General features: G+C 41.7%; 1 protein-coding gene across 4 annotated transcripts in view; it reads left to right on the top strand.

Annotated features, from left to right (window-relative positions):
- CEP120 (centrosomal protein 120) overlaps positions 1-20,787 on the top strand; it is a 69,291-nt gene that overhangs the window by 10,784 nt on the left and 37,720 nt on the right. For 3 of the 4 annotated variants that reach the window (XM_050945638.1, XM_050945636.1, XM_050945640.1), the window contains exons 5-12: positions 585-733; positions 10,945-11,142; positions 12,207-12,434; positions 12,643-12,859; positions 14,885-14,998; positions 16,519-16,693; positions 18,168-18,317; positions 19,578-19,760. In XM_050945638.1, the coding sequence (XP_050801595.1) occupies positions 585-733; positions 10,945-11,142; positions 12,207-12,434; positions 12,643-12,859; positions 14,885-14,998; positions 16,519-16,693; positions 18,168-18,317; positions 19,578-19,760 (1,414 nt within the window). The remainder of the gene's footprint in view (positions 1-584; positions 734-10,944; positions 11,143-12,206; positions 12,435-12,642; positions 12,860-14,884; positions 14,999-16,518; positions 16,694-18,167; positions 18,318-19,577; positions 19,761-20,787) is intronic. The other variant, XM_050945637.1, reaches the window with a different exon arrangement.

Genomic DNA, 20,787 nt, shown 5'->3' with positions numbered 1-20,787 from the left:
TCCCTGTTTCCCATAGGCTAATAGGCACCACCAGGTATCTCCTAAGTCTCGAGTGGAGACAGACTAACTAGGTGAGGGAATGAGAGTGGTCAGGAGGAGCCAAGAACAGGGAGGTGATGGGCAGAGACAGGGATAATTTGGAGTAGACAGAGCAGAAGGAGTCATGCTTAGGGTGGGAATGGGCATGTGAGTTGGTGTCTGCTAGAGCATACTCCCCTCCAGAACCTGGGATTCCCAAGTCTCTCGGTTCCTCTACTGTCAGCAAATGCCCAGGAAACCCACTAGTAAAATGTTCTGGTCCATATAGAAGATGCCAGTCTGATACTGCTATTAGTTATGCTTTTAGCTCAAGCAATCATTGTCTGTTTGTGTGATGGATCTAAAAGTTCCAACTCTGCTGGTGGCCCAGGTGGATATCAGTCTTATGCTCCATGATGTAATTTTGGGGTGGGAGGGTTACAGTTGTGTGGTTTTTGTTTGTTTGTTTTCGATGATTATTTTTATTTTATTTAAGAACAGATGAACTACACATCTGGAGATGTAGAAGGACATAACCATATAAATACAATTATCTTCTCTTAAAGTGCCTGCTCTGCTTTCTGGGCTAGATCCTAAAAACATTGTAGCAGTCCTGAATGAGGAAGAAGGCTATCATCAAATTGGACCAGCAGAATATTGCAGAGAATACTTTGTTTTGTCTGTGACTATAGCATTTGCCACACAATTGGAACAGGTAATGATTATTATTCACCTTTAAGACCATTATGCCAATAAAACGTTTATAGTATGTGAAAAAGTAATGGTTTGGCTATTGTTTTCCTATTTCCTGTATTCTGGTACAAGACTTATCTTTTAAATCTTTATCATCTTCTGGTGAAAGAATAGTATTCATTTTGGGCTAGATTTAAAGTTGTATTTTGAAAAATTATGCATTACTTTATATTTGGTAAGAATTTTTATGTGAACAGTGTAAGATTTATGATGTCAAACCATTCATTTATTTTCTTCAGCATTTGGGTTTGTTAGTGGTGAGATGGGTACATTGTCATCACTCAGCAATCTTAACTGATTTCTAAAATAGTGGTTTTTGGGTTTTTTTGTTTGGAACTTGCCAAGTTGTTTGTTTTTTTTTAAAAAAAAATTCTTTGTAATTCTAAATTTAATTGCAATCAGATCAACCTAATCATGGAACTGTAGTTGCAAGTTTGTATAAGGGAGACGTTCTCCACATTTAATGTTACACACTTACTTAGCTGAAGCTTGAAAACTTTTGGTTCTTCATCTTCAAAAATACAGATCGCTGCCACTTGAGGTTAAGGAAGCTCTATTTCCTATAGAAATACCCTAAATCATCCTAAGTTGTTCTTCGAGTGCTGTCCCTGTGGGTGTCCACTCTAGGTGACGGTGTGTCCCGGCGCTGTTGATCGGAGATTTTTCGGTAGCAGTGCCTGGTTGAGGCGTACACACTCAGTTGGTATCTCCCGCCTCATTGGAATCTTCCTGAGTGCGTGCGCCCCACACCCTCCTCAGTTCCTTCTCAACCATCCTCAGCTAAAGACAAGACTCGGGGCAGTGTTGCCTTCTCTTCCCTGGTCTTTATAGGAAACAGTAACAAAGAACATAGAAATAATTAATAATTACTTCCCAGTTGTTTACCTTCCTTTAGTATAGTTACATAGTTAGTTACTTAGTTTAAAAAAAAAAAAAAGCCCCTCAGGCTTGTCTCCCGTTGAGACACTTTCCTCAGCCATCTCTAATTCATAATGCCAGGAGCTTCAGGATTCAAAAGATGCATCTCCTGTCAGGACTCCATGCCACAGTCAGATGGGCACTCATGTTGTGTGAAGTGCCTCGGGGACACCCACATCCCCGTGAAGTGCCTCCATTGCGCAAACCTGAAGTCAAGAGCTCGTCGTGACAGGGATCTACAGCTCAAAATCCTGAGGATGGAAAAATCCTTACAGCCGCTGTCAGAGGCGGGAAAGGCTAAACCTGCTCCCTCACGCTCCCCAGCCAGATCGGAACCGGTGGGAAGCGTTACTTCACTCTTCCTGGAGCAGAGGCAAGAAGCACAACAGTCTCACAGAAGAGACTCTAACAAGGGTAGGAGGTCTCCTTCGAGATCTCTACCCTCTGTGCTGACAGCACCAAAGACAGGTGCCTCTGCCTGCTCTAATGCCTCAGCCACGGCTCTGACAGAGCACAGAGGCAGGGACCCGACTTCCCACTCTGGGAAGGTCCTTGTGGATCCGGTCCCCACAGCGCCGCAAATGGCCACGGCGAGGACTTGTCGTTCCTCCTCAGCACCGCAAACAGCCTCAGCGCCGGCACCGCGCTCCTCCTCGGCACCGACAACGGCCGCAGTGCAGACAGCGCACTCAGCCGCAACAGCGAAAACAGCCATGACGCCGACAGTGCACTCAGTCTCGGCACCGAGCCTGTCTTCTACCCGCGCACCAGAAGCAGACCCCCTGCAGGGCAACTCTAAGCAGTCTGCAGCAACACTCTCATTCTCACTTTCTCCTACTAATGAGCTAGAGCAGAGAGTAGGCTCAGCTCAGCCCAGGGAGCAGGAGCGACAGTTTCTCACCCAAAGTGACCTTTCAGTGCCGCCTGAGCCTCACTCTCCGCTCCTAGACCCACAGGACTCATTTCTGAACAGCCACTCGCTCCACCTGAACTGGCTTTCACTGACGGGGAACTTGATTTACAGCAGCAAGCGGAGTTCTCTTCTCCTGCTTCTCCTCCACAGGCGCCTCTGCCACCTCAAGTCATGGCTCAAGGTCAACAACCTCAGTTCCCCCCCCTCCCCCCCCCCGTGGGCGGCACCTGAGTTCTCCTACCCTATGCTTTGGCCTCAGTGGTACCCATGACAACATTCTCCTACCAATCATCCTCCTTCTGTGCCTCAGTCTCCTGCTCCATCCACTTCTAGGGTGCCTGAGCCCCCTGCTGAGACTGGGAGCTATGCACCATATCCTGACTCACCGACCCCTAACTCTCCACTAGCTTCGGATGAAGCCCTCCTCCCTTCACCTCCACAGGCCATGGACGACTGCAAACAGTTTCAAGAACTTTTTAGGAGGGTGGCAGTCAGTCAAAATATCCCCTTAGAAGAGGTTCAGGAGATGCAACACACACTCCTCAGAATCCTTCAACCGTCTGCTCCCTCAAAAATTGCGCTCCCTATAAACGAAGCACTTATGGAGCCAGCTGACACTCTCTGGCAAACCCCAGCCTCCTTAGTACCAACTTGCAAGAAGGCTGAACGTAAATACTATGTCCCTGCAAGGGACGCAGACTTCCTATTTTCTCATCCACCACCGAACTCTCTTGTCATGGATGCAGTTGCACAGAGGACGAAACAGTCACAGTATCGACCCACCCCGCAAGACAAGGACCTTAGACACCTTAACGTCCTGGGCCGCAAGGTTTTTACGTCCTCTGTGCTACAATTCAGAAATGCAAACTATTCTGCTCTCCTCGCCAGTTATCATTTTGATAATTACAATAAACTTTTTGAATTTGCCTCCTACATTCCAGAGGATAAAAGAGCAGACTTCAAATCAATCCTCACTGAGGGCCAACTGATTTCCAGAACAGCCCTACAGGCATCTTTAGACACGGCGGACACAGCAGCCCATACCACTGCAACTGCTGTGGTTATGCGTAGATCCTCATGGCTCTCCGCATCTGGCATTCCTAAAGAACTCCAGACCAAAGTGGAGGATCTCCCCTTTGATAAGGGCAAACTTTTCTCCAAAAAAACTGATGAACTCCTCCATAGCATGGAAGATTCTAGAGCGACACTGTGCACCCTGGGCACTCACCCATCCCTTCTCAGGAGACAATGATACCAACCCTACCAAAGACCACGCACACATCAGTACTATCGTCCTCAACCCAGACCATATGACACAACTAGGAATCGTACTAAACCCCCCCCCCCCCTTCAAGCACAGACAAAATCAAAATCAAGCCACCACCTTCCGTCCACCAGGCAATAAACAACAGTTTTGAAATGGTGGTCGAGGGCCTGCATGACCACCCCTTGATTCCACCGCTTACTTGCCCATTTGGCCACCGCCTCCAGAATTTCCAACTTGCCTGGCAGCGGATTACACAGGACGGCTGGGTCCTCAAAATAGTTCAGGCCGGTTACTCCATCCCTTTTATATCCTACCCGCCTACACTTCCCCGTCCCTCTTCAGGGACCCTTCTCACGAGCAATTACTTCGCACAGAAGTGGCATATCTTCTGCAACTAGGCGTGGTGGAACTGTGCCGACGCAACATCAAGGAACAGGTTTCTACTTCCATTACTTTCTAACGCAGAAAAAGACCGGAGGATGGAGGCCTATACTAGACCTACACTGACTGAACAAATTCGTGAGGATACAAAGATTCAAGATGGTCACACTGGGCACAATAATACCTACAATGGATCAAGGGAACTGGTTCACAGCCCTTGACCTACAGGATGCTTACTTTCATATATCAGTTCATCCAGCTCACAGATGCTTCCTACGATTCACAATCGGTCACGACTATTTTCAATACAGAGTTCTTCCTCTCCACAGCACCAAGAGCTTTTTCCAAGACTCTAGCCGTAGTGGTGGCTCACCTCTGCAAACATGAGGTCACACTGTTCCCGTACCTGGACGATTGCCTCATCAAGGGCAACTCCTATGGCGAGCCCTTGATTCTACACATTTCGCCATTTCCCTCTTACGCAGCCTAGGCCTCCAAATAAACTTCCAAAAATCCACCCTGACACCTACCCAACAGAGAGAGTTCATCGGAGCTCATCTCGACTCAACCCAGAGGGCGGCCTGGCTCCCATACAACAGATTCCTCGCTATCACGCAGCTCATGCGCATGCTCTCTATTCGTCCCAGGACACAAGCAAGAATCTGCCTACAGCTCCTTGGCCACATGGCAGTTACCACCTTCATGGTTCAACACGGCAAGCTACATATGAGATGTCTCCAGGGCTGGCTCAACTCCAATTTCAAACCCAACAGACACACCTTAAGGATGCTGCTAACTTCTCCTTCCAATGTTATAGCTTCGCTACAGTGGTGGACAAGTCCAGAAAACCTCTGCACGAGGGTTTCCTTCCAGCAACGATCCCCAATGCTCATGCTCACCTCGGATGCTTCCCTAATCGGTTGGGGAGCACATCTAGGGGGACACGGCACAAGGCCGGTGGTCCGCATCAGAGACGCATCTACACGTAAATCTCTTAGAATTTAGAGCAGTGGGGAGAGCATACCTTCACTGTCTTCCCTCATAAAGAACAAATATCTGCGGCTCTTAACAGACAGATACCATGTATGTACTAGTAAACAGACAAGAGGGAGCCCGATCACATTCCCTTTGTATGGAAGCCATTCAACTATGGAATTAGTGCATACGACATCGAATACAAATCATCGCTACCAGGCTGCCACAACACTACCGCTGATGCACTCAGCGGGCGCTTCTCGACAGAACACGAATGGGAACTGCATCCCGCAATACTCCAACAGCTCTTCTCCCTCTGGAGCACCCCATCAATAGATCTCTTTGCTACAACCCAAAAACAGAAAAGCCCCCGGTTTTGCTCCAGAGCAGGATTCAGGACTGCATCCCTAGGAGATGCATTCCTCATCCCATGGAACAACTACTTCCTGTACGCCTTCCCACCAATCCCTCTGTTACACAGGATTCTTCGGAAGATCGCGGACGACAAGGCTCAGGTCATCCTTATTGCCCCGACTTGGCCAAGACAGACGTGGTATCCCTACCTACTCCACATGTCCTCCTGTTACCCACGGGCTCTCCCCACCAGGCCAGATCTCCTTTACTAGGACAACAGATGAGTTCTTCACCCTCAACTCCAAAAGCTCCACCTCACAGCCTGGTTCCTTCATGGTTCCAAACCCATGAACTAGCCTGTTCCGAGCAAGTCCAATGTGTCCTCCTGCACAGTAAGAGAGACTCCACTCGTAAAACCTACCTGCAGAAGTGGAAGCGTTTTTGCTTTCTGGTGCTCACCTAATCACTAAGCACCCAATAACGTGACCCTGCCTAACATTCTAAACTACCTCCTGAAACTAAAACAGGACGGACTTTCGCTCAGCTCCATCAAAGTGCACCTGGCGGCGCTTACCACCTTCCATGACCTATTAGATAGATACTCACTCTTTACCCACCCCACCATAAAATGCTTTCTCACGGGCCTGCAAAATCTCTACCCTGAAATTCACCCAACAGCGGCTGCATGGAATCTTAACCTCGTTCTTCATGCTCTCATGAAGCCTCTATTTGAGCCCTTGGCTACCTCCTCTCATCTCCATATGTCCATGAAAGTGGCTTTCTTAGTTGCCATAACATCGGCAAGGAGAGTTGGTGAAATGAGTGCCCTGATGGCCCATCCTCCCTACACTAAGTCACTTTGAGACCACATCCTAAATTTCTTCCTAAGGTGATATCAACCTTCCACCTCAGCCAACCTATATATTTACCTACTTTCTATCCCAAACCTCACAAGACTCCGCAAGAGGCAACCCTGCATACTCTCGATGTCAGGCGAGCAATCGCCTTTTATTTAGACAGGACTAAACTATTTCGCAAGTCTCCACAACTTTGTTTCCATTGCCGAAAGATCGAAAGGCATGGCTATCTCTAAACAACGCTATCCAAGTGGATCTCTGACTGTATCAGATCCTGTTACCATGCGAAAAATCTTCGACCACCCGAAGGCATTAGAACTCATTCCACTTGAGCCATGTCGACATCCGTTGCCTTCCTACAAAACGTTTCCGTTCTTGACATCTGCAAAGCGGCTACATGGTCATCTGAACACACGTTTGCAAAACACTATGCTCCCATGCAAGACATCGTGGCTGACACCATAGTAGGCCATACAGTACTATCTACAGTACTCACTGCCGCATTTCCAAAGTCCCACCAATCATAGTGGGTACTGCTATACAATCACCTAGAGTAGAGCACCCACAGGGACAGCACTCAAAGAAGAGGAGAAAGTTACTCACCTTGCAGTAGCTGAGGTTCTTCGAGATGTGTGTCCCTGTGGGTGCTCCACTCCTCACCCTCCTCCCCTCTACTTTGGAGTACTAGTAGGATTCTCCATGGTAGAGAAGGAACTGAGAAGGTTGTAGGGCACACGCACTCGGTATCTCCCGCCTCGTTGGAATCTTCCTGAGTGCGTGCGCCCCAACCAGACACTGCTGCCGAAAATCTCTTATCAACAGCGCTGGGACGCACTGTCACCTAGAGTGGAGCACCCACAGGGACACACATCTCGAAGAACCTCAGTTGCTGCAAGGTGAGTAACTTTTTCTCTTCTTTCTAAGATGCAACCAGCCCAGAAAAGACAACATGCGCGCGCTCTCTCTCTCTCTCACAGTAATTGGGCTCAAAACTATCCAAGCAATAACTTTAATTAAATACAACCTATTTCTTCAAATATAGACACAAATAAATTTAGAGAGATTTAACGAATGGAAAAGGTGGTGCGTTCACAACAAGCTGCTTTTTGAATTACAAGGACACAAATAATTGTTAAACATAAGTTAATACTTTCAAATCAGTGTAGTTTTTAAATGATCTGATCTGTAACTAAAGTTGTTTGAACTTTCTTCAAACCTTACAGAAATAGTCGTCTTTTCCTTGAGTAAATTTGGCAATTTTCCATGCCAAAATCATAGGGAAACAAAATTAGAGCTTTATAATGAAACTGGTTGGAATCATAGGACCAGATTTTGCTACTTTTACATTGAGTACCTTATTTGAAAGTGGTATTATACTTATAAGAAGCACACGAGATCTTTTTCAGGGGAAAAGTTAACACAATGCGTTTATTGAAGTTACAACAATTAGCATATGCATTCAGTCTCACACACAGATACACACTGTCCTGCCAGTCGATAGTATAGTTACCAGTCCGGAGCAACCTAGTGGCCAGCTAGATTGATCACGGGCAGGGAGGAGCCAGTTACTGTCAGTCATGACATGATGCTCTGGGGAAGTCTTGGGAGGACAAACCCAAAATTTAATGGCAAAGCATTCTGTTTATATAGTGATCTTCCTTCATTGGGACCAATGAGTTTTGCACCGTCATGTTGTAATCAATTGCCGTTTGATAAGTGCTTGTTTTCTTAAATTATTCTTCTTCATTTTATTTCTTCATTAGTCTCTTGGGGAATTACCCCATGCTGGTTTTGATCACCGCTATCTTGTCCTGATAGATAGGTGCTTGCCTCATCTTTTAGAGTCATCAATCTGCCCTCCTTTGACATCTCAATAAGGGCATGTTACAATCTTCTGGCGCCTTTGTCTGTCCTCCTTAGAACATCTGCTTTGGTGATAGCCTTCACGCTTGTCTTCTAACGCACATGTTCGTCATTCACACACAAAACAGGATTGATTTACAGAGAACATTTGAATAGGAACATCAAATAGCAATGCAGGAGAAAATAATCATTGCATTCTTTTACTTATTTCAAAATACTAATTTTAAACCTACAACAAAGCGGTGACACTAAAGGTCTTTTACTGCCTTGAAATCAGCTTCAGACACAAGATTCTGGCAGATGTATCTTTACCAAGGCACGCGAGGCCATTCCTTTCTGCTTTCAGAAAGGGTGGCTGGCAGAGTATGGTCAAATAATATCACACATCAATAAATTTAATACATGCTGCATTATTCTTTATCCTTCATTCTAAATTATACAAAATACAACTATAAAATCCTAGTACTACAGTATAATCTAGTTGCTGGGGCACTGAAATGGGAATCAGGCAACCTGGGTTCTATTTCCATCTCTACCATTGACTTCGGGCAAGTCATTACACATCTGTCTCTCTGACCTCCCTTGTTTGTTTCCAAGGTGCAGAGATTCTAGACTCTTACTATGTGTTTATACAGTTCCTATTGTGTTGGGGCCCTGATTTCAGTTGAGTTCTCTAGGCACTAATGTGTAATCCAAATTAGGGCTGTCAAGCGATTAATTGTTCTGTTAAAAAATAATAGAACACCATTTATTTAAATATTTTTGGATGTTTTCTACATTTTCAAATATACTGATTTTCAATTAAAACACAATATAAAGTGTACAGTGTTCACTTTATATTTAATTTTGATTACAAATATTTGCACTGTAAAAAAAAAGCATTTTTCAATTCACCCAATACAAGTACTGTAGTGCAATCTCTTTATCGTAAAAGTTGAACTTACAAATGTAGAACTATGTAAAAAAAAAAAAAAAAAAAACAACCAAAAACCTGCATTCAAAACTAAAACAATGTAGAACTTCAAAGCCTACAAATCCACTCAGTCCTATTTTCTGTTCAGCCAATTGCTTAGACAAACAAGTTTGTTTGCATTTACAGGAGATAATGCTGCCGCCTTCTTATTTACAATGTCACCAGAAAGTGAGAACAGGTGTTCGCACGGCACTATTGTAGCCAGCATCGCAAGATATTTATGTTCCAGATGCGCTAAAGATTCATATGTCCCTTCATGTTTCAACTACCATTACAGAAGACACACATCCATACTGATGACTTGTTCTTCTCGATAACAATCCAAAGCAGTGCAGACCAACGCATGTTCATTTTCATCATCCGAGTCAGATGCCACCAGCAGAAAGCTGATTTTTCTTTTTTTGGTAGTTTGGGTTCTGTAGTTTCTGCGTGTGAGTATTGCTCTTTTAAGACTTCTGAAAGCATGCTCCACACCTCATCCCTCTCAAATATTGGAAGGCACTTCAGATTCTTAAACCTTGCTTTGAGTGCTATAGCTATCTTTCACATTAGTACCTTCTTTACATTGTCAAATCTGCTGTAAGAGTGTTCTTAAAATGAACGTGTGCTGAATCATCATCCAGGACTATTATAACATGAAATATATAGCAGAATGTGGGTAAAGTAGAGCCAGAGATATACAATTCTACCCCAAGGAGTTCAGTCACAAATTTAATTAAAGCATTTTTTTTTTTTTTTTTTTTTTTTTTTTTTTTTTTTTTTTTTTTTTAACAAGCATCATCAGCATGGAAACATGACCTCTGGAATGCTGGCTGAAGCATGAAGGGGCATATGAATCTTTAGCGCATCTGGCACGTAAATTTGTTGCAATGTCGGCTACAAAAGTCCCATGCGAACTGCTGTTCTCACTTTCTGTTGACACTGTAAATAAGAAGAAGGTGGCATTATCTCCTGTAAATGTAAACAAACTTGTTCGTCTTAATGATTGGCTGGATGAGAAGTAGGACTGAGTGGACTTGTCATTTTGCATTGCTTTATTTTTGAGTGCCGTTATGTAACAAAAAATAACTACATTTGTAAGTTGCACTTTCACGATAAAGATTTCATTACAGTACTTGTATGAGGTGAATGGAAAAATACGGTTTCTTTTTATAATGCAGATATTTGTAATACAAAGTGTACAGTGCTCACTTTACATTTTTTATTCTGTATTTAAATCAATGCATTTGAAAATTTAGAAAAATACCCAAAAATATTTAATAAATTTCAATTAGTAGTCTATTGTTTAACAGTGTGATTACAAATATGTTTAATCATTAATTTTTTTGAGCTAATCACATGAGTTAACTGCGATTAATCGACAGCCCTAATACATATTAAAGCTATCCCACAAGTAGTCCCACTGAAGTCTTTCGGATTGCATCTGAAGTAAAATATCACTCAGTGTGAGGAATAGTGGCAGAATCTGGCCATTAATACGGAAAGACTGACTCCCCATGTATACAGATATTTTAAAACATTCTTGCAATCTGGGATTTAGGTTAGTCTGCTCTTCTGGAGTTGAAGACAGGTTTTTTTTTTGCTGCAGTATTTATAACTCTAAGCAGATGCTTGAAGGCAGCTGTAATTATTTATCTGTAAAAATAAAATGATTTTTCTTCCCCACACTTAGTTAATTCCTAGTACAATGAAACTTCCAGAACGACAGCCTGAGTTTTTCTTTTACTATTCGTTACTGGGAAATGATGTAACAAATGAACCCTTCACTGATTTAATCAATCCAAACTTTGAGCCAGAGAGAGCATCAGTTCGAATACGCAGTACTGTTGAAGTCCTTCAAGTTTATTTTTCTGCACAGCCAAAAATACAGGTAAATTGTGTCTTCACACTTATGGTAACCTACATTAAGTAAAATTCAATTCAGATCTAAACTTGCCAGTCTAGAACTTTAATGCAGTAGACTTCAAAATCAATAATAATATATTGTTGGCTAATCTTTTGTCTTGTCATCTTTTGAGCTTATTGGGTAATATTTATAAACCCGTCTTAGAGCTTGATTCTGCTCCTGTTAAAGTCAATAGAAAAATTCCCAAATGGGAGTAGGAGCAGGCCCTAAGTTAGACAGTTGATGAGCAAGTCATATGGCAAACATAACACATTTTTGTCCTTTTTTATTAGTCTGTTGTTTAAATGTGAAGCGTAGAGCTGAATTTATAGGGTCTTTTTTTCCTGTTGTACCTTTTCTCTACTGAACTGTACAGTTCTAGACTTCCCCTAGTAGTTCATTAAGTCTTTATTATTTGGATGATGTTTGAAATATGTGGATGCATACAAATACATAACTTTTTCCCTTTGCATATGGCTATGTCTACACTGTGCAGCTTTTAGCAACACAGCTGTGCTGCTTCATCGTGCCTCTAAAAGGGGCACACTGTAGCTGCTGTTTGTTTGGTTCTCCTGCTGACAAAAAACTTCCACCTCCAATGAGCAGCATTAGTGTTGTCAGCAGGAGCACACTCCTGCTGACAAAGCGCTATTCACACTGGCACTTGCCATCGGCAAACCTTTTGTCTTTAGGGGTGTGTGTGTGTGTGTGTGTGTGTGTTTTTAAACACCTCTGAAGGACACAATTTTGTCTTTCACTTGCTACTGTAGACATAGCCTACCTCACTGTGGTGTAGATAATTGTGTATCTTGTCTATATACTACAGTGCCTGCTCTGAGAGAATCCTTACCCAGATTGATACAGAGATTTTAGGGTCTATTTACAGCACTCCAGCCTCTTTATTCAGTGTAAAGAGACTGGCGGGGACTGGATCTCATTCCATCTTTTTTTCATTTCTTTTTAGAAAGAGGTTCAGTTTCAGATATTGGCAGTGGGAGATGTAAATACATATCTCAAAGTTATTTTCTGAGCACTTCTTTTTACAATAGATCCATCTTTGCTGTGGGGACCAGTCTCTTGGAAGCACTGAAATACCACTAACTGGCTTGCTGAAGAAAGGAAATGTGGAGATTGATCAGCAACCTGTGGCAGTTGAAGGGGCATTCAACCTTGTTCCACCAAATAGAGCCAAGCAAAAGTTGCCACCATTGGCCTTAGATATGGCTCCTACTGTTGGGGTATCAGTAACCCTACAAAAGGAAGGCATAAATACCCAGGTACAATCCAGTCATTTGGCTTGTGGTTCAGCTGCTGTTCTAAAAGATAAAAAATAAGTTTGATTTTGTTAAATCAGATTTTACACTTTAAATCATGAAAAGAAAAGCCTTACCCATGCCATAAGAGTAATCTCAAATTCTGTAAATATAGTAAAGAGTTTTTCACTGCTAACTATGATTAATAAGAAAATTGCATTATTTTGTTCAGTCTTTGCTCCACTTAGACCTTCAAACTGAGCCAGAACACTCGCAGAAAAGAGTTTTGTCTCCCACATGGGATAAAACAAAGAGCCCAGAGCAAAGATCTCACAGTGCTCCTTCTGCCCCACTTCAGAATGGCCATTCTCCTCCCACAAAAGATGAAGCAACAGAGAGCGAAGTAGAAAGTCTTCAATATGACAGGGGCACAAAACTAAACAAAAAAGGTAGGTGATTTATGCCTATCAATATTCATAATTATAAACCAATTATTCTTAAATGTTTTCATAGCACAACCCACAGATTACCTCCTGGACTCATCCTCTCCCATTTGTGATCATATCCTTGTGGCAAATAAGAATCACTTATGTAGAAAAACATATTAGAGTAGTTAATGTATTCTAGCTGCCTTTTTAATGTGTGTTGGCAGCTGAAAATAAGTAGAAGAGCCAGCCCCATGTAACCATTGCACTGTAGAACACCAGTGGTCCATGGACAGCAGTTTGACCAGCAGTGCCTCAAATATCTAAAGACCTCTCTCTGAATTTGGGAATTGGTGGGTTAGCGATTTTAGATAAAAATCTTAAAGATACTTTTAGGTGAAAAGGTCTGACGTGAAAAAATACATTAAATGGGGAAGGAGAGGAGGAGCGTAGGATATTTAACCCTGAAGTTAAACTTCTTTAAGGAAGTGGAAAACAGCTCCTCAACAATGGTCTATGCGAATCTAATTTTTGTAAGACTAGCTGCCTATTTTAATGATTGTAGTGCATCAACTTCATGAAACCTAGGAGTGATACATCCTTGAGAGAAAAGGAAAACTATTTACAGATTAACATTAAATATTTAAATGTACAGTAGAACTTCACTAATTTTCTGTTTGCTAATCCACAAATGTTTTGGTTTTTTTTTTTGTTTTTTTTTTTAAAACCCAGATCTTTCCCATTTCTCATCAGAGATTTAACAGAAGAGGGATTAGATTTAATTAATTTTTACTAAATATTGACCGTCATGGAAGCCCCAGTCTTGGTTCCTTGGCTAAGGTTGAGTTGAATTTTCCCATTTTCTACTGTGTGTGGAGGGAGTGGGAAGAAGGGGAAAAAAAACCCTGTTGTCTTTTTAAAACCAGCTTTCTTGTAATTAGTAGCTACAGTCAGTATTGTACACTAATCGTAACTGTGGTTACTGATGTGTACTTATCCTTAACTCTGGTTTTACATAGATTTTTATCAGGGAATCAACCAGAATGCAATGAGTTATTTTACTAAATAAAATAACCTAAACTACTTCTGACAAAAGAGATGGGGAAAAGAAGTACAATTTTAATATGTACTATTCTTGATTTTTGTTTTCTCACTCATTAACTCACATCACTTTTCCCCAGTGCCTGGTGCAAAATAGTAAGACCTTATTGTACATAACAATATGAACAGTTTGCTTTTATACATATACTAAAGCTGGCTGGAATTCTTTGGGATTTGAAACTTGAACCAAAATGGAAACAAAATGTTCATGACCTTTTTTTGACCAGCTCAGTGAGTAAATACTTTCCCAGTTGTAGGCCACTCGGTGTCTTAGAACACATCTGTGACTGTAAATGCACATTAATTTGTCTATAGGTTACCTGGACAATACCAAGTATCACAGCCATAAAGCATTTTTGATCTTGCCCAAACATTCAGTAGTAGCATAAAAACATAGACAAAGGAGACCCAAGAAAGGTGTAGGTGGGTTTTTTGGGTGAGGTGGTCAAAGGGGGATATTTTTATTTAATAAAATAAAGATCAAAGAACTAAGCCCAGAAGAGACATTGACACTATCTGTTGAACATTATTCAAGACTTTTCAAAGAGGCGTATTAGTCTAGCAGTATGATTGGCTAAACATCCCAAGATAGTGGTATCAACAAGAACTCAGTTTATTTGCTAAATGAACTTTTTGTTACTCAGCTTTTTGGGAATGGTCCTATACTATACTACAGGGGTATACGCTGGGTCTCAATCCTGCTCCCTTTATTCAGGCAATAGCCGTTTAATCATTAATAGAGTTTCTCTAAGCAAAGTCAGCAGGATTGGGCTTTTAATCTGAAACGTGACAGGGATAAAAATCAAGAGCACAGGAGTTAATTTATAGATTATGAGGGAAATGCAGAGTTGTATTTGCTGTTGGTGTTTTTTTTTGTTTGTCCTTTAATAGACATTTTTGCAAGTGCGCAAGTAGTTATTCCTAAGTCATTTCACAATTATCTTTCAGAGCTGGTGGTTGAATCTTGCAAAGAAGTTAACAACCAAGAGTCTGAAGAGCTAGCAGTTTTCAAATCTCAGAGCAGAGCAAAGTCGCCTTTACAGTCAGAGCTGCAAAATTCATGTAATGCTCACTAATATTTAGTCATAGAAACTCTAATCAGTGCAACTCTGTTTAAAAACAGAAATTAAAAGTATTTGTTTCCATAGACCCCTGAAAATTTGTCAACCTTATTGCTTAGGTTCATTTTTTCAAAATTGTAAGTTGCTACAGATTTGTAATGCTTGTGATGAACTCTGATTCCTGTCCAGTCATTTTGGCTACATAATGCAATTAATGAATATTTTCAATAAAGGGTAAAATACTACATTTTAAACTGCCCTCAAACTGTTTTCCACGGATCCCTCCATATATTGAATAGCATCCTTTGAAAGCCATCATATTTAGGTTTTTCCTGTACCTTTCTTATATTGCTACTGTTAATGCTACAAAACACCAGCCAGCAGAAGATAGATGAGTTTCTATTTATTTTACCTCTTTATTAGTATGAGACCTATCTTCAAAAATATGACAAATTGCACCAGGTTTGAAAGACCAAAAGCAGAAGAACCAGTGTTTAAGGATATGCTGTAGTAACTAATTTAAAATGAGTTTCAATTATAAAAGATAATCCTGTCCCTATCTTAGATCGTAAAATAGATTGAGGAGTGAATAAACATATCTTTTGAGATTTGAAGAAGCTATGCCGTGGTAGCCTCATTCATCAAACCCACCACTTGACCTGCTGTCAGCTCCCTGGAGGAGCATTTGGGAAGGTAGGGTGTAGATGGTAGGGCACCGGACTGGAACTTAGGAGGCCGTAGCTGGCCACCTGATTGTGTGTCTTACCCAAGATCAATCTTTCTGTGCCTTAGTTTCTCCACCTGTAAAATGGAGATAAAACTTCTTTTGAAGTGCTTTGAGATCTGAGGATGAAAAGCTCTAAATAAGAGAGAGGCATTATTACTTAATCTAAGCACTTTGATTCCATACCCAGGACAAGCCTGGGAGTTTGCTTCTTTCCAAGCAAAGGCTCTATCCAGACTATTTGTCTGATACTTCATTCCTTCAAGGAAAGCTTTTAGAATCTGTGTCCAACCATTTTCATTGGTAATTTGCATGTGGCTAACATGGTGTTTTATTGCACATACTTACTAAACTCTTAATGGGTGTTTTTTACAAGGTTTGATGCTCCCTAAAATCTCAGCGTCAGGTTCTAAAATTAGTGCTGAAAGACCCTCTGTTGACCAATTTTATCAAATTGAATATACTTACCTGTGCTATATAAGTAATGTATCCATTTAAAGTGGATGATCAAGTAGCTTCCCCTTCGATATTCCTTCTCATACACACTGTAAAGCTGTGATCATATGGGATTTTATCTTTCCAAATGGTTTCCTCTACTTGAAAAGTGGTAACTTAAAAATTGAAATGTCATTTCTTGCTTCTAATGTAACAAAGATTGTAGTGTGTTTCAGAGTGGCAACTTGTCTATTTTCATTTGAAGTGCCAGACATGTCCTGTCATATATAAATAATAATATTATTTTGGATAAAATGGAGGATAAAACTATGTGTAAAACGCCTTGTATTTATATTTTTCAGCCTTGAATGCTCTGGCACCTGTTTCCCAGTCCCACCCTGGTGCTGCGTCCGGTGCTGAGTCTACTTCGGGGCAAAAAATTGCAGTTCCAGCAGCATCGCATCATTTTTGCTTTTCAATAGATTTACGGAGTATTCACAATCTTGAGGTTGGGTTTCCAGTCAATTGCATTTTAAGGTATGATATACTTCAGCTGATACCCTTTTTTACAGTAAGGTCATTGGGTTTTGTTTTGTTTTCTGTCCCCCTCCCGCCCCCATTTAAAAAAAGAAAAAAGAAAATTACACACGGTTTAGAATATTGGTAGCACAGGCAACCTGATGCCTTCTCAAGTAGCTACCTTTCAGTAGTGGGCAAAACACTTGGAAATGTTAGGTATGCTCATCACAAATGAAAGTTGAGAGAGTTCGAGTAGTGTGTAAAACATAGTACAGATGCCCCCCCCGGGTTATGCAAATCCACACTTATGGAAAAAGTTCCATAAGCTAGAAATAGGACTGTGTGTGTGTTTGTTGCGTAATGGTCAGGTATACGTTTCCGACTTATGCAAAATTTGAGTTACACACGGCGTTCCAGAACGGAACACTTGCATAAGTTGGGGAGCGTTTGTACTTATTTATATTGGATTTTCCTATTGTGCCTATCACTTGAAAATTTCAGACCATGTGATAGACTGTCACTCAGCCCTAAGAAAAGACAGGATGATTGTTTCTGTTTCTTAGGCACAATTCATTTTTAGGCTCAAGTGGGATCTTCTGGATTGTAAGGGAACACACCTTCCCACCTAACTGCTAAGTGGAAGAACAAGTAGACAAAATGCACTCCAGTACAACAGAGCTCAGAGTCAAATTGTCATCATGCATCACATGAGCATTTTGTTTTAGTAGTTAAGACAAAGAATATTTTTTTCCTATTTAGTATATTCCAAAATAATTGTGCTGATGCCAGAGATGATTTTTCTTCAAAGACCTAAAAAGCAGACAAATATTCTACCTAATAAGTTGATATGCATCTTCAGTTACATTTTCAGTGAAGGTCTAAACTAACTTTTTAAACAGCAGTATTTACATACACAACCAGAGAAAGTTGGACTTTTAGCAGCAGCAGGAACTTAATCTGCTTTTTCAAATACAGATCTGAAATGGAGTAGAAACCTAAATTTCTTGTTGGTTTGTGGGGTTTTGTTTGTTTCTTTGTTAAAGGCTTATTGTTTTCAGGATTTAAATGTAATTGTTTGTAGCTAATATCCAATTTTAAATGCTTGTTGATCTCTGCAACCTGATTCCGATATGAAGATTCCTTTCCCCCACACCCTTACAGAAATTAGATGTGTGCTACAGAAGGCTAATACGTTAAATATAAATTTCATAGTCCTGAAGATTAACAATAGCTATAAAGAGTGTTTTGTGTTCAGGTGATGATGAACTTAGACTCTGATTCTGCATTGTTAATGTAATTGGGAGCTGTTGAACATCAAGGGCCAAATTCTGATGTTGGATATGCTTGTAAAACTGACATTGCACATGCATATTCCAAAAGTAGAATTTGGTCCTAAGCTACTAGTTTCATCAACTGATGACGATTTTCCTTGACTTTCTTGCATACAAGAATATGACTTGAGTTAAATTTGCATTTTCTTTTTTCTCATTAGGTACTCATATCCATTTTTTGGTAGTGCGGCACCTATTATGACAAACCCTCCTATAGAAGTGAGAAAAAACATGGAAGTTTTTCTACCTCAGTCCTATTGTGCATTTGATTTTGCAACTATGTCTCATCAGCTACAAGACACCTTCTTCAGGTAGCACTTGTATTTTTATCTTATTACATGAAGCATTATTTAACTGTTTTTTAATGTATAATAATTTGTAAATCCTACACTTTTTAAAATTTACTGTCTTAGAATAATTTAAATTGTGTAAAAGAGAAATCCAGCAGTTGGTACTGGATACTTAAGATATTTTTCTTGCCCTTTGAGACTGTCTAGTCTAGCATGTAAAGGTGAGATTGTGCAAATCTTACTCATATTTGTGAACATTTACTTAAACAGGAAATGTGGTGATATCAATTGGAGCATCTGTTTGGGTAAATTGTTATCAAAGTAAGGGTTACATGATGTAGTCTGAAAAAAACAGTTCTGCTTTCACAGAATCATAGTAAATTTTCTAGAGGTATGTCTACACTACCCACTGGATCGGTGGGCAGTGATCGACCCAATGGGGGCCAATTTATCGCGTCTAGGTTAAACACGATAAATCGACTCCCCAAGCACTCTCCCGTTGATTCCTATACTCCTCCACCGTGAGAGGCGCAGGTGGAATGGATGGGGGAGCAGCAGCAGTCAACTCAGTGCAGTGAAGACACCACGGTAAGTCGATCTAAGTATGTCGATTTCAGCTACGTTATTCATGTAGCTGAAGTTGTGTAACTTAGATCGATTTTCAGGCCCTCCACCGCCCCCCGGTGTAGACCAGGCCTGGGTGTGTAACCTACTCTAGCTGACTTGGAGTCTGGCAATCAAACCAACCATAACTTGTGAAACATAGTTGCTATAAAGGAATAGAAAAATGAAATTGTAGTGGAATGTTTCCCCACTGCATTGCTCCCTTTTTGTAGGCATGTGAGTAGGGTGGAGAATATCTTTCACACACACTCCCACCCTAAAGCCTAAAACAAAGTGGTATTTTGGAAAGAAGGATAGAGGAGAGAGGTTTTGTAGATGCAGTAAATAAGTCATAGATTAACATTTTCAGAAATGGAAAAGGCCTGTAAGATCATCCAGCCCATCACTATGTCAGTGCAGGATTGTTCTCTGTATACAAAGTGGAACAGGGTAGTGATCTAGCCAAAGTGACGGAATGCACGAGAAGATGCAGAATTGTGAGTCAGTCTTTCTCCTGTGGGAATGAAAGGTATCAAGGGTATGTTTATGCTGTGGTAAGAATGAGCTAGTTTGGTTTGGGAAGTTATTTCTGTAAGTTATTTCTTGCTTTTCCATGTAGGTGAATATCATCTTTTGTCTGGCCTACTGATACTACTAAAATATTCTTCTGTATTTCAGGTTACCACTGCTGGTTGAATTGTGGCACAAAGATAAAATGACTAAAGACATACTTCTGGGAGTTGCCAGGCTGCAGCTTTCAAATGTTTTGGGCTTGGAAAAAACCCGATTCTTGGGTACTAATGGTGAACAGTGTTGGCGTCAGACCTGTAGTGAAACAGTTGGTGTTATGGCAGCACAAGGGTAAAACATTTTTATTTTTTTTAAATCTATATAATATGTGTACACACACACACACACACACACACTTCTACTTCGATATAACGCTGTCCTCAGGAGACAAAAAATCTCACTGCGTTATAGGTGAGACCGCATTATATCAAACTTGCTTTGACACCTCCCACCCCCTGCCCCATTCCTTGTTCCCTGACCATTCCCTCCAGAGACCCCCACCCCTAATCACCCCCAGGACCTCACCCCTTACTGAACCTCCTCTGTCCCCTGTGTGCTGTGACGCCTATTCCCCCTGCCCCCGACAGGCACTCACTGGCAGCAGTGGGAAGTGGAGCAGCCCAGCACCAGTCTGTGGCACTCCGCTTCCCGCCGTCGGTGAGTGCGGGGAGGTTGGGGAAAGGATGCCCCCCAGCACTCACCTGCGGCGGGGAGGGGAGCGTCACGGGGGGGTCTGGGCTGCTCTGCTTCTGGTGCTGCTGGTGAGTGCGAGGGGGATCCCTTCCCCCAAGTCCCCTCCCCCGCACTACACAGCTGGGAATGGGGAGAGGGAAGCTGAGCGGGCTGCTCCTGGCCCTCTGCTAATCCCCTGGGCCATTCTGGGACTGCAGGCCCCCCAAAAGTGCCCTCCTACAGCTCCTGCCCCCCAGACCCTGGGGGTGGGGAGCCCCTGACTGTCCCCAAGACCCTCTGCCCCTCATCAAACCCCTCAGCCCCGGCCTGGCCCAGCACCCTTAGCACGCTGTTCAGAGCAGTGTTCAGAGCAGTGTTCAGAGCAGTGTATCAGAACTTTTACCGTGTTGTATGCGAACCCGCCTTATATTGGGTCGCGTTATATCGGGTTAGAGGTGTAGTTTGCATATTAGCATGTCTTACCTTGTAATTTTATTTGTTTAATGTTTTCTCCTGATAAAAGAATCCCTTCCTCCCTCTATTTGACCCTTATCCTACTTTGAAAATCTTTCACTCTTAATTTCCATTTGAAGCATTAGGTCAGATGCTTGACAGGGATAGAACTTTACATTCATAGAATTTTATG

The sequence above is a fragment of the Gopherus flavomarginatus genome, chromosome 3 (assembly GCF_025201925.1).
Source record: "Gopherus flavomarginatus isolate rGopFla2 chromosome 3, rGopFla2.mat.asm, whole genome shotgun sequence".
NCBI lineage: Eukaryota > Metazoa > Chordata > Testudines > Testudinidae > Gopherus > Gopherus flavomarginatus.
The sequence above is the reverse complement of the archived record's forward strand: the minus strand, read 5'-3'. Positions and strand labels throughout refer to the sequence as shown.